Source organism: Pseudonaja textilis, chromosome 2, assembly GCF_049901715.1.
Source record: "Pseudonaja textilis isolate UNSWEBS1 chromosome 2, rPseTex1.2, whole genome shotgun sequence".
In the NCBI taxonomy this organism is placed as follows: domain Eukaryota; kingdom Metazoa; phylum Chordata; class Lepidosauria; order Squamata; family Elapidae; genus Pseudonaja; species Pseudonaja textilis.
This window is the reverse complement of record NC_141991.1, coordinates 243,506,343-243,528,539: the sequence shown is the minus strand read 5'-3', so window position 1 is coordinate 243,528,539 and position 22,197 is coordinate 243,506,343. Positions and strand designations below refer to the sequence as shown.

At 39.9% G+C, this 22,197-nt stretch overlaps 1 protein-coding gene and 1 long non-coding RNA gene across 4 annotated transcripts in view; one reads left to right on the top strand and one right to left on the bottom strand.

Annotated features, from left to right (window-relative positions):
- Positions 1–22,197, top strand: part of LOC148127445 (uncharacterized) — a 475,162-nt gene that overhangs the window by 336,111 nt on the left and 116,854 nt on the right. The gene's annotated exons all lie outside the window — the stretch shown is intronic.
- The window catches only part of CCDC68 (coiled-coil domain containing 68), a 49,872-nt gene that overhangs the window by 7,383 nt on the left and 20,292 nt on the right, over positions 1–22,197 (bottom strand). For all 3 annotated transcript variants that reach the window (XM_087927481.1, XM_087927483.1, XM_087927482.1), the window contains exons 2-8: positions 19,852–19,991; positions 18,650–18,736; positions 12,119–12,256; positions 10,850–10,975; positions 8,210–8,338; positions 5,176–5,258; positions 3,066–3,171 (exon numbers count right to left, since the gene is read on the bottom strand). In XM_087927481.1, coding sequence (XP_087783607.1) covers positions 3,066–3,171; positions 5,176–5,258; positions 8,210–8,338; positions 10,850–10,975; positions 12,119–12,256; positions 18,650–18,736; positions 19,852–19,971 — 789 coding nt within the window. In that variant the 5' untranslated portion in view covers positions 19,972–19,991. The remainder of the gene's footprint in view (positions 1–3,065; positions 3,172–5,175; positions 5,259–8,209; positions 8,339–10,849; positions 10,976–12,118; positions 12,257–18,649; positions 18,737–19,851; positions 19,992–22,197) is intronic.

Sequence of the window (22,197 nt, the reverse complement as noted above, 5' to 3'; positions counted from 1 at the left end):
AATCTCAATCTTACAAAATCTACAAATATATGTATGTATGTATGTGTGTGTGTGTATGTATGTATGTATGTATGTATGTATGTATGGTATTCAGCTTTGTTCGTGTATTTTCCCATGTCATTATAGTTGTGCTTTTAAAGTTGTAGCAACGTTTCAGCAGAATCTCATCTGCCATCATCAGGCTTCTGTATTGTGTTCGTCTGTATAGAAGCCTGATACGTTGCTACAACTTTAAAAGCACAACTATAATGACGTGGGAAAATACCTGAACAAAGCTGAATACCATACATGTAAGTACCCATGAAAACTTAAGAATATATATATATATATATATATATATATATATATATATATATATATATATATATATATATATATTTTCTGAGGTTCTCGGGTATTTGTATGTGGATCTTTGGTTGTTCGGGTTTTCTCCCGTAAGATTCAAGTATCTAGGCAACGTTTCAATGAAGTCTCATTCATCATCTTCAGGCTTCTGTCTCCGGCTCTGTGCTTCTCAGGGAAGAGGTCCAACACCTCAAAGCCACAGGACATGAAATTGATTTTAAAAATACCAGAACTATCGCCAAAACCGAACACTTCAACAGCAGAATAATCAGAGAAGCCATAGAGATAGAAAAACGCCCACACAGCATGAACAAACGAGATGACACCTCCCGCCTTCCAGCCATTTGGAAACCCGCCCTCATGAACAGACGAGTACCTAACATGAAGAAGGACACCGAACCCACACCCATGAGAGCCACACAAGATGCCACCACCACACTTCCATGTAGAAAACAGACTCCCACCCATTCAGAAAATGAGAAACGACCATGGACCAGAAGCTGCACTGCAGCTGCATCACTACCCACTTCAAACCCCTCTGAGCCATACATGAAGCAAACCGACACCCACTATGAAGATGCAGCAGGACCACGAACTAGAAGCCAAACAGCAAGATCACAACTCTCCAGCTCAAATCCCCCAGCAACTAAGACTAACCTGAGCACAACCAAGCCCCCACCTGAACAGAACACGCCTCCAACCAATCAGAACACGGGCTAACCCCCAACCAATCAGAACACAGCCAAACCCCTACCAATGAGAACACACCCCCACCCAATCAGAACACAGCCAAGCCCCCATCCAATCAAGTCCCACCCCCACTGGCAGTTAAAAGGAGGAAGCAGCTGCAATCTCCATTACTCTGAGAAGCACAGAGCCGGAGACAAAGCCTGAAGATGATGAATGAGACTTCATCGAAACGCGTACTAGATACTTCTCGAATCTTACGGAGTGGTATATGTGGGTGTATGTATGTGAGTGTGAGTGTGTGTGTGTGTGTGTGTGTGTGTGTATACCGAAGTTTGAAGAATGATGTACTATAGAATCATATCATTTACAATCAAAAGTATTTTCAGATTTATCTAGAATTATAGGCAGTCCTCAGCATATAACCTTATGGAGCCAGCCCAATACAGTTGTGACAATAGTAAAACAAAGTCAGTCATATGGCAAATCTGATTTTACAATGTTTTTTGGTAGCGGTCATTAAATAAACCAATGGATGCGCTATGGACATCATTTTACCAAAAAACAGAAGTGCTATCACATGACCGAGAAATGCTGCAAATGCAGTAAATATGACCAAAGTTGCTAAGCATCTGAAATTTGGTCACATGACTGAGGAGGGAACCATCAGTCAAATCCAGATCGTAAGTCCTATTTTTGGGACCATTATAACTTCGAACCCTAACCAGTCATACATAAGCTGAGGACTACCTCTATATTAAGCACAATAGGTTGTCTCAAATGCCTTAAAATAATATGGAAGTGGGCTTCCTCTTAAGTCATCTTTGAACTTTGAACATACAAGTGTTAGATAGCTACTCGTATTGCCATATTTGTTCAACATTACTACATTATTGCTTTTATCATTAATATCTGTATGCTGCCTGCAGTTTACTGAGGCAACAAATAAACGGAATAAATAAACATCTGTTATGTAATTGATTTTAAATCTTATTTTTTCAAAACTGAATGAAAAATAACTTAGGTTTATGTTCCACCTTTTCTCCTCAGCTCAAGGTGTTTTTATATAAACCCCTTCATTTTTTCTCTCACAGAAAGAACCACTTTGTGACAGAGAATAATTGGTCCATAGTCACATGAGGATGAAAAGTTTGACAACTACAAGACATTATCCTTCTAAAAAATACAGCTACAATTTGGCATATTATAATTTTTGCCAACAATTTTCACTTAGTTACTCCTTTGGATGGTGAGTGTGTACATGTGAGTGGGTGGGTGTGTTTTTGAGGAAAAAAATATACAGATGTGTATTAAAAATACAAAAAAGGACAGACTAAAACTTTTGACTTTAGTTTTAATATTCATAATGAACTGCCTATATATGATTAGAGATATAACTTTTCTCTTTGCTTCTTGAGCTTTCATGATTTTTATCTTCAAAAGTGCCCCTTTTTCTGTTTTTATATTTTTCTGTATTTTGTCCAATGATTAATTGGATAACTTTTTCTCCCAAATATCTGCATCTCAAATATTTGAGACAGATATGCAGTTAATTGTGTTAATTAATCAGATAGTTATACAATATTACAGAGCACAACAGCAGGAGCTATTTAAAAATTAGACTACATTAATCCTATATTGTGATGTAATGGGTGTACATGTATGTATAATAAGTATTATATTTCAACATAACTTTTAAATATAAATGCATGACTGCAATACACGAATAGATTTGCTCATATTCAAATCAAAAGCAATAATAGTCTGATTGAAGTGTTTTAATTGACTAATGGCCAAATAATTGGAAATATTAACAGAAAATTATCCTGTGCAAAGGAAGAATTGTATAATGGTTACAACATCTCCCTTTTCAGTTCCTACATGTTGAAGGGAGGGGTCTTCTGTAAATCTGCTAATCCCCCTTATTTCTCAGTCCTTCCTTCTCGCACATACATGAAGATGATTTCACCACATGGTGACCTAAACTCAGAGAATGGCTTGGCTCCTAGGATATTGAAATAGATGATTCAAACCTGGTGAATCAGATTGTGCAAGTGTTGGTGCTGAGAATGGATGACGTGATCCAGGTGAGTAATTTGCTCCTGAAGAACACACATCTCTGACTGAACTTTTACACAGCTGGAACAAAGGAGAAAGAGAAATCAGCTAATGCAGGGGTCCCCAACCACCGGTCTGGGGACCGGTACCGGTCCGTGGAACAATTTCTACTGGGCCGCCGGTTTGCTGGGCGCCACCATCTTGTTTTGATGAAAAAGTGCTTCCGGTGAGCTTTTCCAGGTAGAAAGCGGCGTTTGGGTGCTGAAAGAATCCTCGCGCCTTAGTTTCATTGAGGAGGGGGGCGGCTTCGAACAAAACTAAGGCGCGAGGATTCTTTCAGCACGCATGGCAAGGCGAGCCGAGCGACCGTCCCGAAGCCGTCCCGAAGCCCATCGACACAGATACAAAGGAGGAGTTGAAGGTGGTGGGGAGAAGCGGGGGACGGCTGGCTGGCCAGTCGCTCGGCTCGCCTTGCCATGCGTGCTGATGCTGGTACCGGGCCGCGGATGATTTTGTGATGCTGGTACCGGGCTGCAGCACAAAAAAGGTTGGGGACCACTGAGCTAATGCATGCACTGGAAAAGCATCAAAGGAAGAAAGATGAAGACTAATTGGAATAAAGCCATTGAGAAAATTTGCATGAACTTTATGGAAGATGGACACTTTCTTATTGACCAAATGGGCAAATGGTGATGAAATGTTCATGTTAAGAATCAAAGAATAAACCATTGCATGTCTTCATGACTATCAGGCAGCCAGATTTGTTCCCTCTTCCTTCATCTCCCCTGAGTCACACCAGTCTTCTCTAGATAAGCATAACGTCACCCTTGCTGCTCCATTTAAGTTCTAAATTTGCGATTGGTTAATGTGATTGCATTATGTGCAACTACCCAAATTTCCCTGAAAATAAGACTGGGTCCTATTTTCTTTTGGGACCCAAGATAAGCACTAGGGCTTATTTTGGGGTGGGGGTGTCTTATTTTTTCCCATGTACAGGAGGCCCACTTCTTCTGCTTCCTCGCAGCTGGGCAGGAGGCTGCGGAGTGTACCGGTGCCACCACCGCAAGGCAGGGAAGGTGGAGCTGCTCCATGTGCTCCAAACCTGGCTCCCGTAGCCAGGCTATCCATGCCCCAACACCTGCTTTGCCTCGTGGCCGTGGCACCAACACACCACTTAGTCTCCTGCTCCGTTGCGGCCACTAGTAAGCAGAAGTGGACCAGCAACCATGTGGGCTCCTGCTGCACGTGGCTGTTAGTGCTACCGCCATGAGGCAGGTATCAGAGCATGGATGGCCTGGCTGCAGGGGCGCTGAGGTAAACCGGTACAGGGCATGGGGGCAGTTCTACCATCCCTCTGCCTTACCTTGTGGTCGCGGCACTGCAAGCAACCAGATGGAATGGGCTGCTGGATAGCTGTGCTTTTAAGTAGGGCTTATTTGGGAGGTAGAGCTTTTATTAGGCGCACACATAAAAAGACACTAGGGCTTATTTTCAGGATAGGTCTTATTTTCAGGGAAACAGGGTATTATATGAAGTCTCTTTTGTGCTTCTTTTCCTCTCCAAAATCCTGAACCTCTGCTTTATCCTCTGGTACCGTGTACGTTCTATAGCCTCACTTTGCAAATCAACTCTTTTTTATTGATAATTTGCCTACTGGAATGGGATTGACATGCTGTTTTGTAAAAGATGCAATTGTATACAGACTACACAGTCTATAGCCTGAGATGTAATGGGAGGCATTTGAAGTCAAGATAGAGAAGAGCTAGAGAAGAGCTACTCCCACCATCTATCATGTGCAGATTTTCCAGAGTTTCTGACCTAGGAGTGGGGTATATTTGATGCAGTCTATCCCACTTGTATTGAATGATACCATCAAACAGTATTTCCTTATGAGATCAGGTGAGAACATGTCATTTTATAGATTTACATTTTTCTTTCAGCTCTTGTATAATTTACAGAGTGGTCTATCTTTTATTAACACAAAGATTCTCCTCTGCTTTTAAAAACCTGGCAAGTATTTAAAGGCCACTATTGATTTAGGTTTTGAGCTTTAAAAAAAAAAAAGTTTTTGTGAAGTTCACTAACCTTTGAGCATTCTCAGCTTTTGACATCATCTGATGCAACTTCTTTTTTAAAAGCTGTTTCTTTTCATCCAGTGTTTTCTTTTCCTAAAGAGGGCAAAGGAACAAGGATTGTGCCTACTGTACACTTTTCTTTAGCAATCATCATCATCATCATCCGAAGTTCAAGCATTCCTCATCATTCACTTTCAGGGATGACCACAATTCCTGGCAAACTGCAGATATGCAAACCCTCATTGCTGGAAGAGGAGAGATAAAGTCATCCTACAGTATCCTAAACATCTGCTGGGGACAGGAATCCATATTAAAATGGGTTTGACCAGAATCTACTTGAATGTTTTTAATCTAGGGCAGTTCACCCTTCCTTTAGTCTAAGGTTACCATCAGAATAGAGCTGGAAGAGATCTTGAAGGTCTTCTACTGTAGTTCAACCTCCTGCTCAGGAGACCCTGTATGTGTGGAAGAAAATCTGGGGTGCCCTTTGTAACCCTCTCTTGTCCCTGTCATCTCTAAATCTCCTAGCTATATGAGGGAATCAAACTGAGTGGCCTAGAGGTGGAGCTCTCGCTTCATAATCAAGAAGCTGTGAGTTTGATCCTAGGTAGAGGCAGATGATGGACACGCTGAAACTATATCTGCTGAAAAATACTCCGCCTTGTAGACAGGAAGGGCATCCAGCCAGTAAACACTCAGCTCCATTCAGTTGCCCAGACCCCACCCTGCAAGAGACCTTGGAGGTCTGCTACTCCTATCCCCTACTCAAACAGGAAACCCTACACAATTTCAGACAAGTGATTGTCCGGTCTCTTCTTAAAAACCTCCAGTGACGAAGCACCTACGATTTCTGAAGACAAGCTGTTCCACTGGTTCATTGTTTTCAGTGTTAGGAAGTTTCTCCTTAATTCCAGATTACGTCTCTCCTTAATTAGTTTCCATCCACTGTTTCTTGTCTTTTCTTCTAGTGTTTTGGAGAATAGGTTGATCCCCTCTCCTTTGTGGCAGCCCTTCAAATACTGGAACACTGCTATCATGCCACCCCATGTCCTTCTTTTCACTAGACTAGCCATACCCAATTCCTGCAACCGTCCTTCATATGTTTTAGTCTCCAAGCCTTTAATTGTCTTAGTTGCTCTTCTCTGCACTTTTTCCAAAATGAATTACTGTTATTCTTAGGAACAGTTTTCTTAACATTGATGTTTCCTTTTAAATCATTTTAAAAATGGTTTCATTCAATAACCTGAAAAAAATATTTTTTAAACATTTTCTGTTTTCAAAGTAAACATATCCATTTCCTCAGTCTCCCCATGTCAGTTTTGCCAGTTTTCTGATCCTCCTTTTTTGTTCTTCAGTTTGTCTGAATCTTTCTTAAAATATGATGCCTTCATTTCTCTCAGATTCTATGAGGGGCATGTTTTATGTAACATGTCCAACTAGGATTGGACATCTCGAAGTAGTTGTCATGCCCCTACATATAATCTTTATATACTGTTGTTGCTCTCTAGCCCCATCTAGTGGCTGGAGGGACAAATATGCCTCAATATACGATCTTTATATACTGTTGTTGCTCTCTAGCCACATCTAATGGTCGGAGAGACAAATACCAATTATATTGTTTGAAGCTGACCCAAACCCTTTACCCATCAGCCTGAACTCTCAAAACAAGTGCATGCTGGGAAGCCAGACTCTATTTCCTTTAGCATTTGGAGAAGGCAGAAACACAACAAAGAATCCAGCTTAGCTCATCCTGCAAACAGAGCAACTATGCTTTGTTAATTTAGGCTTAATCCAAAGTGTTGGATGAAATGTTATTTCAAACTCCAGGCCACCTTAAACAAAAAGGGAATCTTTAGAAACAAATTGATGTTTTAGTATCTTGCCAGAGAGGGCAGTTCCATCTAGTAAAGGAAGCCTACCTAACCAGAAACTTGTCACAACTGAGAATGCTACAACTATAATTTTGATGAGTTTAGCTGTTTCAGGACCAGAGGTGAACATCATGTATTTGATCGCTTCCCATTTCCAAAGCTTCTCAGTCCAAATCCTTTGCTCAGATTCTATTAATGGAATGTGATTCCTTTGGCTTCCAACGTAATTACAGAAGCATATGGTGACTTGGATTTTTAGATAACACACTTATTGCAGTAACTCTGTTTGCTTCACAAGTGTCACTGCTTATTAGTGAATCCACTGAGATAAAAGGCCTTGCCGGGATGTTTCAATAACAACAAAGAATGAATATTGTAGGAGTTCAGATGGCTGTCACAAATTGGCTTTCTTCTGTTTCCTGGGGAAATGATAGCTCACCTCAACAGCTTTCTGTTAAACACCTACATTAAAAAATGGTTTCTTGCCTCCAGATCCCACACACTGTCACAGACTTTAATGTCAAATAGAGAGTGTCATGCAAAAATCTACTTATTAGTAAGGAACATGTAAATATTTGTCATTTCTAGTTCCGGCTTGAAAAGAAAAGGTAAAAAAAGCTTCACCAGTTGAAAAGTGTGAAATTAATCATCAGTTTCATAAAAAAATATCGCAGTATTTGACCTGACATGAGTAGTACAACTAACAATACTATGTATATACAAGTAGTCCTTGACTTACAACCACAACGAAGCCCAAAATTTCCATTGCAGTTTTAAAGCAACTTTTCTTGCCACAGTTGTTAAATGAATCACTGCAACTGTTAAGGTAGTAACATGGTTGTTAAAGTGAATCTGGCTTCCCCTTTGATTTTGCTTGTCAGAAGGTCACAAAAGGAGATCACGTGACCCCAGGACACTGCAACAGTCATAAGTATGAGCCAGTTGCCGAGCTTCAGAATTTTGATCACATGACCATAGGGATGTTGCAACGGTCATAAGTGTGAAAAACAGTCATAAGTCACTTTTTTCAGTGGCTGCTGTAAGTCAAGGAATGCCTGTGTTTCTTCATTTAAAAAAAAAGGCCGCTGAAATGGTTAGGAAGCTTTGGCAGTCATTGGGACATGGCGAAACAGGAGCCACAAACGTACGTGACCGACACGACTTCAATTTCACCTCTTTCATCCTTTGTACTCGTTTTTCCAGTTCTTCAATCTGGCCATATTTCTCATTCAGCTGTGTGCTTAGCTGTCTGAGGCTGTCTGTGCTTTGCTTTAAGATCTGCTCTTGCTCAAGGTTGCGGGCCTGCAATTAGAAAGCGAAATCAGGGCTCTGAAGAATTTAGAAACAGATTGTATCATGCTATTAGCTCAAGGCAAGGCACACAAACTGACGCTTGGTGTCAGTAACACCAGCACTCTGAATACAGCCATAAGGTAAAGGTAAAGGTTCCCCTCACACATAGGTGCTAGTTGTTTCTGGCTCTAGGGGATGGTGCTCATCTCTGTTGCAAAGCCGAAGAGCCAGCATTGTCTGAAGACGTCTCCGTGGTCATATGGCCGGCATGACTAAATGTTGAAGGTGCACGGAATGCTGTTACCTTCCCACCAAAGTGGCCCCTATTTTTCTACTTGCACTTTTACATGCTTTCAAACCTCTAGGTTGGCAGAAGCTGGGACCAGTAACAGGAGCTCACTCCGTTACGTAGCGCTAGGGATTCGAACTGCCGAACGGTCGACTTTTCTGATTGAGAAGCTCAGCGTCTTAGCCACTGAGCCACCACGTTCCTGAATACAGCCATAGGCCAGTCCTATTTTCAGAAAACTCTATAAGGACCTGTTCCCCATAGTGGACAACCTGACATCACAGATTTGTCTGGAGTTCTCAGTTTCTCTTTGGTGATTCCTACTTGGAATCCCTTCCAACCACAACTGCCAAAAACTGAGGGTGGAACTGACTAATATTCTGAGGTAAGAAATACACAAAACTAAAATGTTAACACTAAACTTGATTTAGAAAAATGTCTATCCTCTATGATGGCCTATCATCTTTTTAAAAAGTGCTTTAATTATATGGAATACACAAAGTTCCCAACTGGAAAATAGCAAAATTATAGAGTTGAGCTTGATGGGGATAGTAATGATAATGTCACCCTTACCCACTAGCAGCAAAATTGTACTATTGGTACTATTTTTGCTTTCTTTTGTCACAGTCATTCTACTTCTATTTGCAGGTCTTTGTGTAATTTGTGATTTTCTCTAATTCTTTCTCCTCTATTCTGCTGTCTCTAGATACTACCATGTCTACTATCAACAATTCTTAAGTATTCTCATTATTATTATGTCATAGAAGGGGAGACTTGAGATTTTTGCCTTAATGTACAATATTTTTAAAAATACAGACAAATATTGTGCATGATGGTCCAGTGCAACATGGAATCTTATTTTTCTAGTTCTCCAAATAATCCCTCTTTAGACAATTAGTCCATGATAATTTCATAAAGAGGCACTGTGTTTCAAAGATTCTGGTCATTGGTATTTGTATTAAATTTGGCTCACTGGTCAAAAAAAATAAATGAAGAGGCTCACACCTCAAGGCAGGTTACAGTTTTTGAGGAATTTACATGATCTTCCAGTGAGAGGTGGCTGGGTTGAGTAAAATTGTGCCTGAAGTCTGTAACTTTGAAAAAAGGTCTAGCCATGAATTTTAGTGGCAAAGAACTTATCTAAACATACAGTAGGTACTTTGAATATTAAAAGTCCTTAGTGCTCTCTGAGCTTTGTTGTTTTCCTGCAGACAGTTCATTTCCCAAATTAGGTAACATCATTAGTGCTGATGTTGTTACCTAATTTGATGTTGTTGTTACTTAGTTTGGGTAAAGAGAACAGCAAAGCTCAGAGAGCACCAAGGATCCCTATTTCAACCCTGAAATGTTCTCCTTTATTGGTATTTCAAATATTACTATATGAGAAATCTACAATTGTGGAAGAGAACAAATGTTTAAGGCTTGTTTTAAATGGTCTATTCCATTTCCGTGAGATTTGTTTGTGACTTTCACCTCTCAGTCAGGAGCTCAAGACAACATTCACAACATTAGTTTCTGTTTTTCCCTACAGCAATGACTCTGTTCCATGAGACCAAATATTAGATGCCTTGTCATGTGATGAAGAGAATTACTGGAAGAGGAAAAGCTATGCTGTAGCCCAATGTACAGGGAGAGACGGTGAATACCAATTTTGCTGGGGTGAATGGAACGGTTTGTTTTCTTATTCAGATTGATTTCTCACAAGTTCCATTCGAGAATCCATTCTGGTTTGTCTTTGGGATAGTCTGCATTTTTAAATCGAAACATGTTCAATTCATATTTATATATATAGAGAGAGTTTCTCTGTAACAATGTATGAGTCGCTATGTCTTTAAAACAATCAATACTTTCTTTAACGTAGATCAGTGAAGCTCACGTCAGTATGTAGACTAGCTTGTAAGTCTGCTTGCTTTGAAGTGTGGATGAAACAATGTTGTAGAATACCCCTGGAGTTGTCCTCTCATCCCTAATCATCTTTTCAAAATATCCAAAAGTTTCTCAAAAACTTTCTGGAGAACTGTGCTTTGCATGACACTCCAGGCAACCGTACCTGCAGTTTTCTTGGCATGATTTCAGAAGTGCTTTGTCCTTATCTTCTCCCCACAACTCAGATATCCTCGTTCCTATGGCAGATGCCCTCAACAACACATGGCCTCATTCCTAAAGGCAGAACTAGATCTCACAGCCTCCTAGTAAGCACCACACCAAGCTGGCTCTCTTACATTTCATACCTTCATTGTATTTATGACTCCTTCGTGTCTTTTCTTCAGGTCTTCAGAGCGTTTTGTGTAAGTCTCATGCAGCTTTCGGGAGCCATGCTTCACACACTCAGCACCGGTGGCCCTTAAAGCTTCGAGCTGAAAAGGACGCAATGAAAGGACAGATTATTTAAATCATTTCTCTTTTTCAAAAAAAAGGATCACATGCCATATTAGAGTATCACATACCATATAAATAAGTTCTCAGTATGAAATATTGTATGAAAATTTATGTTTATTTAGAACATTGATTGACATGGGGTGGAATTAGTTCACTCTGGGCATGATATGCTCTGTTTGGAATCAAATTTAATCTTTTCGTATTTAATCAGATCAATTGACCCGTTTTGGGGTAAGCATGTTGAACAAACAGGGTCTCTTCTTTAAAATACAAAGAATATCTCTTAGAGCAGGGGTGTCAAACTGGATCCAGCCCGTGAGGTGCTTAGATTTGGCCCGTGGGACTGCCCTGAAAACAGCAAAGGACCAACCCACAGTGTCTCTGCAGCAAAAATGGAGCTCAAGAGGGCTGCGCACGGCCCTCCTGAGCTCCATTTTCATTGGCAGAGGGTTGCAGGAGGCCGTCCCAGTTGAAAACATAGTTCAGGAGCCTGTTTTCACTGGCAGAGTACTCGGGCCGCCACAGGCGCCCCCCGACACAAGTGATATTATGCTGGCCACGCCCACCCCAGCCCTTGAGGTCAAATACAACCTTGATGTGGCCCTCAATGAAATCGAGTTTGACACCCCTGTCTTAGAGGGGGGAACTTTCAGCCTTGTAATATTTCCCCCTGCTCCTTCAATTTCGGAATTTGACTGTGAATTTTGTAACATTTTTATAGTGCCTTTCTATCTGCCTTTTTAAAAAATTGTTTTAATCTGTTTGGCTGTTTTATATTGTTTTTATTTTTGGTAAGCCACCTGGAGTCTCATATATATACATATACATATACATATACATATACATATACATATACATATACATATACATACATACATACATACATACATACACATACATGCATACATACATACACACACACGCACAAGATGGGTGGCTATTTAATAAATAAAATAATAAAAATAGTTTTATCAGTTCAACCATTTACACATGTTGGATTAGTTTCAAAACCAATAAAGAATCAAATAACCTTGAAAAACTCATCATAAAATAAAAATGGATCTCCTGTATTAAAGACACAACAATATTTTTTTTTTGAAATTCCAAAAATGGAAGCACACCTTCATCTTTAGCTTTTCGTTTTCTTTATTCATCCATACTAATTCTTCTTCTGCTTTGTTAATCTTTTTTAAGGTCTCCTCGTTCTTGGAAGACAGCATCTCTTCCTCAGGGACCAATCCAGATTCTGTAACATGTAGCTAAAATGAAGAAAAGAAGTAAGGATACATCAGCTCTTCCTACTTCTGCCATTTCTCTCTTTTTTCCTTTTTTTTTTGACTCTGTCTGCCTTTTATTAAACTGATTTGTACAATTTGCTGCAAGTGACAGATGCAGTTTATTATTCATTCAAATTCTTTGAAATCTTAATAGAACTGCACAATGCTGAAATTTAATAAGTATTTTCTTTTGTGTGCATGGTTAACCAAACGTGCTGTAAAAACGTAGCCAAATTGCATGCATACTATAATATTTTTTATTAATGGAAGAATGGTTAATCCAATAATACACCAATGCCAAACTGGAAACAACACGAGGTCTTTCAGAGCCTTTATTTCCCTCATTTGTTTTCCCAGGGTGGAAAAGTAAACAGAATTATTTTTCTAAGCGACCTTAATTTGAAATATAATTTATCACTAGAATACCCAGCAGTTCCAAAGTTTCCCCTTTGATTATATATTGATAACCCTATCATCCATGATTAAGATCCTTTTATATTACTTCTTTCTAATATAAAACATCCTTTTCCCTACCTAAGTTGTCCTGAATACAGTTCAATAGCAAAATAGGAGGCAGAAGCATTATGCATGCAACCTTGAACAAACTGTACTATAAAACTGTGGTATAAATCTAATAAACAAACTATAATGTGTCAGATTTATTGTTTTCCCCCCTAAAGGGGATATTCATGCAGATTACTCATTGACAGATTGAGGAAGAGCCACTGCAGTAAATGATGAATGCATAGGTGTCTGTTGGAGTTGGGAATGGTATCATATAAAGGTAATCCTCAACATACAACCACAATTGAGCCCAAAATTTCTGTTGCTAAGTGAGAGTGTTAAGTGGGTTTTGCCCCCATTTTACAACCTTTCTTGCCACAGTTGTTAAGTGAACCAATTAACAACTGTAACTTGTTATGTATGAAGTGTTAAGTGAATCACTTAACAACTATAGTAATACAATTGTTAAGTGAACCTTGCTTCCTCGTTGACTTTGCTTCCCTGAAGGTTGCAAAAGGAGATCACGTGACCCCCGGGACACTGCAACCATCATAAATGTGAGTCAGTTGCCAAGGGTCTGAATTTTAATCATGTGATTATTTGGCTACTGCAATGGCCCTGTGAAAAACGATCGTGTCACTTTTTTTTAGTGCCATTGTAACTTCAAACGTTTTCCGATCCAGGCTTCACAAAATCACAAAGCAGGTTCCTCATCCTGACAAAACCCATTTTTCTTAGGCTAATGTGAATTCCTGTCATTCACATCCAGCAAAGTCCTGGCAAACGGTCTTTCAAGGGTGATTTACAACCACAGACCTTATCAGGCTTGGAGAGTTGTCAGGCCGATAGCCTCCAAGCGCAATGCTGTAGCAGAAAATACTTGATATGGAAACAAATCTTCACCCTAATTAAATGAACTCATTGTCTCCTGCAAACACCACTGCCCTTTCTCTCCTTTTTATTCCCTATGGGAAGGGCCATTCACCTGTGCCTTTACTCCTGAGTCAACCCTTGTTCCTTAACTGTTCCCTTCTCCTGGCAGCTCTGTGCATGCACACAATGGGAACAGGCTCCAGCTGTTCTTCTGCCCCACTGATCTCTGATTCTGAAGGTAGCTGATAACTGTCAGACAGCCCTGGTCCCATCTCTGCCTCCAACACAAAGCCCTCATCAGAGCCTCCCCCAGACTCCAGGACTGGCCCATGTTCCTCCCCAACCTCCTCACTGTCCGAGTCTTTAATCCCTAAATCCTTTAGTTTTTCCATTAATATTCCCATTGCTTTCTTGCCTTATATCTCTATTCAATACTTCCAAAGCAAAAATGGATAACAATGGTGACAAGGAGCATCCTAGTCTAGTCCCTTTCTATATTGCTTCAGATTTTGCTGGTTTCCCATTCACAATTATCTTTGCCTTTTCTGAAGCATAAATTATTGCTGTATACTTTCAATAAGTGAATTGTAACTGAATCATTATCCATTTGATAAAATTCTCACCAAAGTCACAACTCATAAGATTATTGTTATAGGTAAAATAGGAGGAGGAAAGAGTATTAGATTAGCCTAGACTAGACTAGACTAGAATTGAATTGAATTGAATTCTTTGTTGACCACATGTGGTTGGACATACAAGGAATTTGTCTTGGTACAAATACTCTCAATATACATAAAAGAAAAGATACATTCGTCAAGAATCATATGTTTGCTGCTTTGAATTATTTATAGGAATATAGGATATAGGATAAAAATAAAGTTCATATCCTTCAAAATTTTAAACAAGAAAATCCCATTCAGATCATGAAACCCTTTTTCTGCATTGTAAAAAATAAATGGTGCTTCTTTTTCACTCTTACTACACGTATTTTCAATACACTTTTAATATTATCCTGCAGCTGCCCTTTAGGTTAAAAAACACAGTCATCATCTTCTTTTAAAAGACCCCATAATCCCTCACGGGGTGGAGTCTTGGGCAACTGAATAGAGCTGAGTGTTTACTGGCCAGATGCCCTTCCTGTTGCCAATGCGGAGATTGTTTCAGCAGATATATTCTCATTGTGCCCAGAGAGAGAAATATCTGCCTCTACCTAGGATCGAACTCACAGCTTCTTGATTGTGAGGCGAGAGCTCTACCTCTAAGCCACCACACCACTAGCTTAAAAAAAAATCCCCAGTGATCTTCATAAATAAAGTCACGTAAAAACATCTTCATTTTCTCAGTTAAAATCACTGTAAATAGCTTATAACCATTATTCAATAATGATATCGGTAATGATGTTGGCAAGGTCAAATCTTGAATACATGTATTGGCTTCCACCCAATGTCTGGTATCATATATTCATCACATGTTGGAAATGGCTGTGGTAGTTCATCTTCAAAATGTTTATAATCAAAAGTTGTTGATCCATTTGCTCCAAACACTTTCTCTATAGTAGTCTGGTATAGCCACTGGCTAACAGGAAGCTGACTTAGTCAATAAATAGATTGTCCTGCTCATAATCCTGGCACCACAGCCAACCCATTGGCCAATATGTCTTCTCAAAGGTGAAGTGATGGAGGTTGGCTGCCTCCACCACTCCTTAGGTTTCACCCATAACTCACTTATGCCAGTTGCTCTTCTTTTAGGGCCTCTATTTTTCTTGGGCCCAATGCAGCCACATATTCTGTGACATCTTTAGACTAGACCTGAGTAAGTGGTAGACAGACGTCACCAGAGAATAGATAGCATGAATTTTTGAGGCCAAATGTCCCACCTATACTTTCATCCATGCACTGAACCCAAGAGAATTTAAACTTCTAGCAAAAATGTTTTTTCCCCCCCCACCTCTCAACCCATGCAGTAAAATATCATCTTCTATTTGCTCAGCTCCCCAGGGTTTAATTTTTTGAAAGCATTCGCACAACGGACCTGATAAATAACAGCCCCAATTCCCTTAGGGCAATCTTTTCTGCCTACAAGATTAATTAGTACTCGGAAGAATGCATCAGGCTGCAAACTCATTCTGACAAGGTTTGCAGAACAGGGGAATTAGAGGCAAGTACAAAGCCAAAAATGCCTCAACATGCTTTATGAACACCGAACTCATAAGAGCCTTGTAACCTTTGCTTAAGGAGCACCAGGGTTATAAGACAAATTGTCAACATTGCTATTTTGCTAGTGTGACAAAATGCACAGCACATGGATTATGGAGTTCCGTAGTCCTCTTAGCAGCTTTTTAAAAAAAATGTACAGGAGCAGGTTGAGTTTGGCAAAATTGGAGAGAATCAAGAAGTGGGGATTAATCAGCAAATCTCCATGCAGAAGGACAAGTTTCTGGGTGTTATCTGTTCTGACCTAGGCTTCCCCCACCAACATAAAACTGAGTCCTTGTCCCGATAAGCCGCTTTTATTTGATTTACAATGGATTTCCTCTCCAACAATGTCCCTGCCAACAGTCCTTCATGATAGTTCTCAATTACAGACCTTTATCAGGCTTGGAGAGGGGCCAGGCCTATATCTTTCAGACTCCGCTATACTTGGCAAGCATGCCGGAATGAACAAATTGTTTCCTGCAAAGCCCTACTCCCCTTTCGCTCCTCTTTTAGACTCTAGGGGAGGGGCCATTCACTGTCTACCAGTGGCTTTACTTCCAAGTGGGCCCTTGTTCCCCAGCTGTTCCCTCCTTCTGGCAACTCTGTGCATGTGCACACTGGGAACAGGCTCCAGCTGTTCTTCTGCCTCACTGATGTCCGACTCTGAAGGCAGCTGATAACTGTCACACGGCCCTGGCCCCATCTCTGCCTTCGACACAGAACACTCATCAGAGCCTTCCCTAGACTCCAGAATGGCCCATGTTCCTCCCCAACCTCCTCATTGTCTGAATCTGCTGCCAGCTCTGCTGGCCGCTGTCGGGCCAAAACACTATCATAAAAGAGGACCTGACCTGGGGTTCTCATATTGCAGCACTGGTCAAAAGGGCCCAGCAGAGATTATACTACCTGAGACTTCTCAGGAAACAACAACTGAATGAAAAACTACTGGTGACCTTCTACCGCTGCACCATAGAGAGTATTTTAACTTACTGCCCCTGTATATGGTTTGCCAATTGCACAGGGGCAGATAGGACAGCACTCCAGAGGGTTAACATCATTGCTCTCTCCCCTCTTTGGAAGAGCTTTATAGTCTTAAGAAAGTTCAAATCATTCTTAAAGAATCCATCTCATCCTGGGCACCCATTTTTTGAACGATTACCACCTGGCAGATAGTACAGGACAATAAAAACAAGGACAAATAGGCTGAAAAAACAGCTTCTATCCCAGAGCAGTAATTATATTGAATTTTACTGTATAGTGCAATATTAATGCAATATCAGGGGGTTTCAATTCAATTGTATAGAACTCTAAGGATGTGTGCTTGTGTTTTATTTTTATAGTTATAATGTACACTGAAGATGGCATTTATGACAATAAAGTAAAGTAGTACTGCATTATTAAGAGTCAGTTTGGTGCAGCTGGTAACACACTGGGCTAGGAAATCAGAGATTCTGCCTTCTGCAGAAGGCATGAAACCAGGTAGATGGACCTGCCTGGACCAGTCCTAATGTTTCAGCTCTAGGAAGAAGAAAACAGCAAGCTGTTTTTTGCAAATCTTGCAAAGAAAACTACAGGAACAAATCCAGACAAGGCCCAGGAGTTCATTCTGAAAATATTGTTGTTCCTATTTACATCTAGGCTACCAGATGGCTCTGACTAGATTTGATACTTTTGATCACTGGATCCTTCCCAAGTGTCTATGGAGATTCTCAGTCATGTGGTTGCTCTTTTCCAAAAGGCAATTGGACTTTCTTGGGGGGATTTTTGTTTTGAAAACGTTTGGCTTCTCATCCAAGAATCTTCTTCAGAACTTTGGAAAAAGCATTATCTGGGACGATCCTTCCTAAGGATCTAGAACAGCTAAAATCACTATTGAAATATTCTGCCATTCTAAAGTAATGTGAATTTTGAAACTGATATGTGGAGATTCTGTTCATTCTATCAAATGCCAAACAGTTTTCAAGAGCCTTTGGGGTATGGAATCAAGCACACAAACCCATACTGATCAGATTTTTTCTGACCATTCATTCAGCAACTATTCAAAATTATGATGGTACTGAACAAAGTGACTTATGAGTTGGCCCCATAATTATGGCCACTGCAGCACCCCTGCAGTGATGTGAGCAAAATTTGGGTGTTTGGTAAACTGTTCAGCTTTACAACTGACTGTAGGGGTGCTGCAGTTGCCTCCCGTGTCTATCTTCCTCCACACCCAGCCCCCTGTGGGATCCTTGGGCCTACCTTCCAACAGGCTGGCTCCCCTAAGTTTTAGCAATAGCCCTTAGACTTATATACCACTTCACAGTGCTGTGCAATACTCTTTAAACAGTTTACAGACTCAGCGTATTTTTCCCAACAATCTGGTTCGTTGTTTTACCGATTTCAGAAGGATGGAAGGCTGAGTCAACCTTGTGCCGGTGAGAATCGAACTGCTAAATTGCAGGCCCTGTACTTACCTGGCATCCAAAATGGGCTACGTGGGTACTCCTGGGAGGGTCAGGGTGGGCGGGGCCAGCCAGAGGTGGGATTTACCAGTTCGCCGAACTAGATATAAAATTAGTTAGCAGCCCACCCCGTATCGATCTATCCTTGGTCATTTCAAAGGAAAGAAAAATAGGACAAACCTAAAGGATAGTATAGACTTGGTAAATCTGGCAGCGTGCTGAATGCCGGGTGAGAGTGGATTGGTCTGATGAACATAATTTTGGCTCCTGGGGGGCTTTCACAAGTCTGAAGGTCATCCATGCTATTGTGCAGAAGAGATCTATCTTATTGTCTGCACGACACAGAAAATCTTTCATACCTTTGAATCCAGCGTGCCATTTGCAATGCTATGGTTGAATTCCTTTTTATATAACAGAGGCTTCACTTTTGCTAGCGTGGAACGAATCTGCAGGGGAAAAAAACCAAACAAACTGAAATGGTTATGGTTTTTAAGGGGAAAATGTCTGATGTAAAGAAAGCACCAAGAAGCCTGTTTTAATGTTGATAAATAACGTAAAACAAACCAGGAATACAGGTAGTCCTCGATTTACAACAGTTCATTTAGTGACCATTCAAAGTTACAGTGGCACTGAAAAACTATTTTTCACACTTAAAACTAACTTATTGGCTACAGTGATTCACTTAACAACTGTGGCAAGAAAGGTCATAAAATGGGTCAAAATTCACTTAACAAATGTCTCACTTAACAACAGAAATTAGAGGCTCAATTGTGTTTGTAAATCGAGGACTACCTGTAATGTTTTTTAAATATTATGGCAATTGTAAATTCTCTGTTTATTTACTGATACTTTATTTTCCATATACTACGGCCTCTTCCCTCTTCTTTTTCATTTTCTGTGGCCATTCATTTTATTCTTTAAATGTTTTTTTTTAATTAAAATTAAACAAATAGAACTGAAAAGTTTCTTTTGCTCACAGCAGGAATCCAAATTTAAACTCCATGACAAATCACTATCTAGGCTCTGTTTGAAGACATGCATTAATGATCTCTTCTAGAAAACTGCGCCACTGTCCATTGTCCTCTGTTTGTTTTTTAATATTCAACCAGTCTTCCTGTAACTTCAAATAATTATTTTGTATCCTGTATTCTGGACAATAAAGGACAAGATTATATTTCCCTCCCTCAGTTATAAATTCTCAAGGCTAAATATATCCTTCTTTCTGGTTGGACTTGATTTCCAAGCTTCTAATATTTTTGATCTAGACATAATATGCAAGTCAATATGTATGTGTGTGGCTATTGTTAATTATCATTGCTAAAGCAATATTCTGGATAAAACACATGAACTGAGTCTTGTGTACGTGTGTACACACACACAGACACACAGACACACAACTCACTTCACATGTTTTATGTAGAATATTGCTTTATAGTGACAATTAAAAGGATCTTAAATAACTAAAGCCAACATTCCTTGAGATCTTGGACTGTCCATCCCAGACATTTAGCATAGACCAGTGGATCTGGTTTTGTTACATGTTCATAAAAGAAATCTGTACCGTTTTAATATATTCTGTTTCTTCAATAATCTCAGGCAAGGTAAATCCACAAAAGAGGAAAGGTTCTGCTGTCTTTGTGTTCTCTCCCAGACGATGTGTCACCTCTAAAGCGGTAGACATTATCCAAGTTTGGAGATAATCTGTAACGAAAGACCACAGATGAATGTAATAATTAAAAAAACCTACACGTGACAAAGGCTCAGATTCCAATCAGGAGACCAAATAAAGAAACCCTGAAGAAACGCATGACACAACAGGAGAAGAACAGACTGCTTCAGAGCATGGTAAAATAGAGTAAAGATAGCCTTTGACTTACAACCAGTGGTGGGATTCAAATTTTTTTACTACTGGTTATGTGGGAGTGGCTTAGTGGCGTGGCTTGGTGACGTGGCTTGGTAGCGTGGCAGGGGAAGGATACTGTAAACTCTCCATTCTCATCCCATTCCAGGGGAAGGTTACTGCAAAATCCCATTCCCTCCCCATGTCACTAACCTGCTTTCCAGCTCCGTTCTCCTCTGCAGGGCAACCAAAGAAGACCCAGCCAATCAGCTGGGACTCGGGAGGCACAGACTAGTTGAGGGTGGGGCCAGTCAGAGGTGGTATTTGCCGATTCTCCAAACTACTCAAAATTTCTGCTGCTGGTTCTTCAGAACCGGTCAGAACCTGCTGAATATCACCTTTGCTTATAACCACAACTGAGCCCAACATTTCTGTTGAAACATTTGTTGAGTGAGTTTTGCGACCCTTCTGGCCACAAGTTGTTAAGTGAATCACTGCAGATGTTAGCTTAGTAACATGATTGTTAAATAAACCTGGCTTCCTCGTTGACTTTGCTTGTCAGAAGGTCACAAAAGATGATTTTTGGGACACTGCAACCATCATAAATGCATCCCAGTTGCCAAGCACCCAAATTTTGATCATGTGACCAGGGAGATACTGTAATGTTGCAAGTATAAAAAACAATGCTAAGTCACTGTTTTATGAAAAAGTCATAAGTTACTTTTTCAGAGCTGTCATAACTTAGAATGGTCATTAAGTCAAGGACTACTTGTACATTCTGAATTAGTAAAGAAAAGTACTTTCCTAGTTGAACTCCCAAGTCCTTGAGTTGATTTATCCTATAAAATGTTTAGGAAAGGAGTGAACAATATTGTCAGTGTTCCAAATCTGATTCAAGATGGGTTCGGGGCTGACAAATATATGACCTTCCAGATGTCTCTGAGCTATTCTAACCTTCCTGTTACATTGCTGATCATCAAATTAAGAGCTGGCATTCAAGGGCATGTATCATGCATTGAACTCTGGCTTAGGACCATGATAGGCCTAAAATAATAACACCTTCCTTTTGTCTTCCGGTTGTTTTTCAAAGTTAAATAAAAAGTATCACCTTCAGTTTATTAACTTTGATGGCCAGTCCTACTATTAAGCTGAGCGACTAAGCTTAATCAATGACTTAAGATACTAACGGAAGAAGTCAAACCTGGTAAGAAGGAAAGTATTGGTGAACCATTTGCTTTTGTTGAAGGACAGAGTTGTCTAAATTACATGGTCTGGCCCTCTCTGAAGCATCCTATCAGATTAAGCTGCCAATCTAGTCAGCTACAGATACTGACCAGAGAAAGGTCCAAGCAGAATTTTAAAAACTGGTCATCTGGCACCATATTCCGAATTAGAACAGCAAACACACATTGGCAACTGGACTGAAATATAAGCTATCCTAAGATTCGGTTCATAATTATAAAACCATCTTTATTGTAAAACCCAGTTGAAGTGAATTCAGCAGGGGCCTCGCTAGTTATTATACAATCTAGGGGAACGGAGCAATTTATTTGGCCAACGCATCAGAAAACAACACAGATGTGAAATCTGATTGTGTCACAAAAATTTACAAAGCCTTTGGCTTCCAGCATTTAAATGCACATTTTCAAGACAATGTTAGATATGGTCAGATAGCTAAATCAATAGCATTTCTATTCTGTTCTAAAGACAACATTATTAAACATTTATCTTTAAAATACAAAGATGTCATTTATAAATGGAACTAACATCACCAGATTGCATAGTCCTAGTAAATGTTTCCTTATAATATGTTTAAATACGTTTTTAAAATAGTTTAGTTTACTTTATTGTCATTGCACCTCGTACAATGAAAATAAATACCATCTTCAGTATATATTATGATTGAAAATAACCACAAACACACATCCTTTACATTCTATACATTGAATTGAAAACCCGACATTGCATTAATATTGCACTATAAAGTAGAATTCAATAGAGTTACTGCCCTAGGATAGAAGATGTTTTTCAGCCTATTTGTCCTTGTTTTTATTATCCTCCAATGCA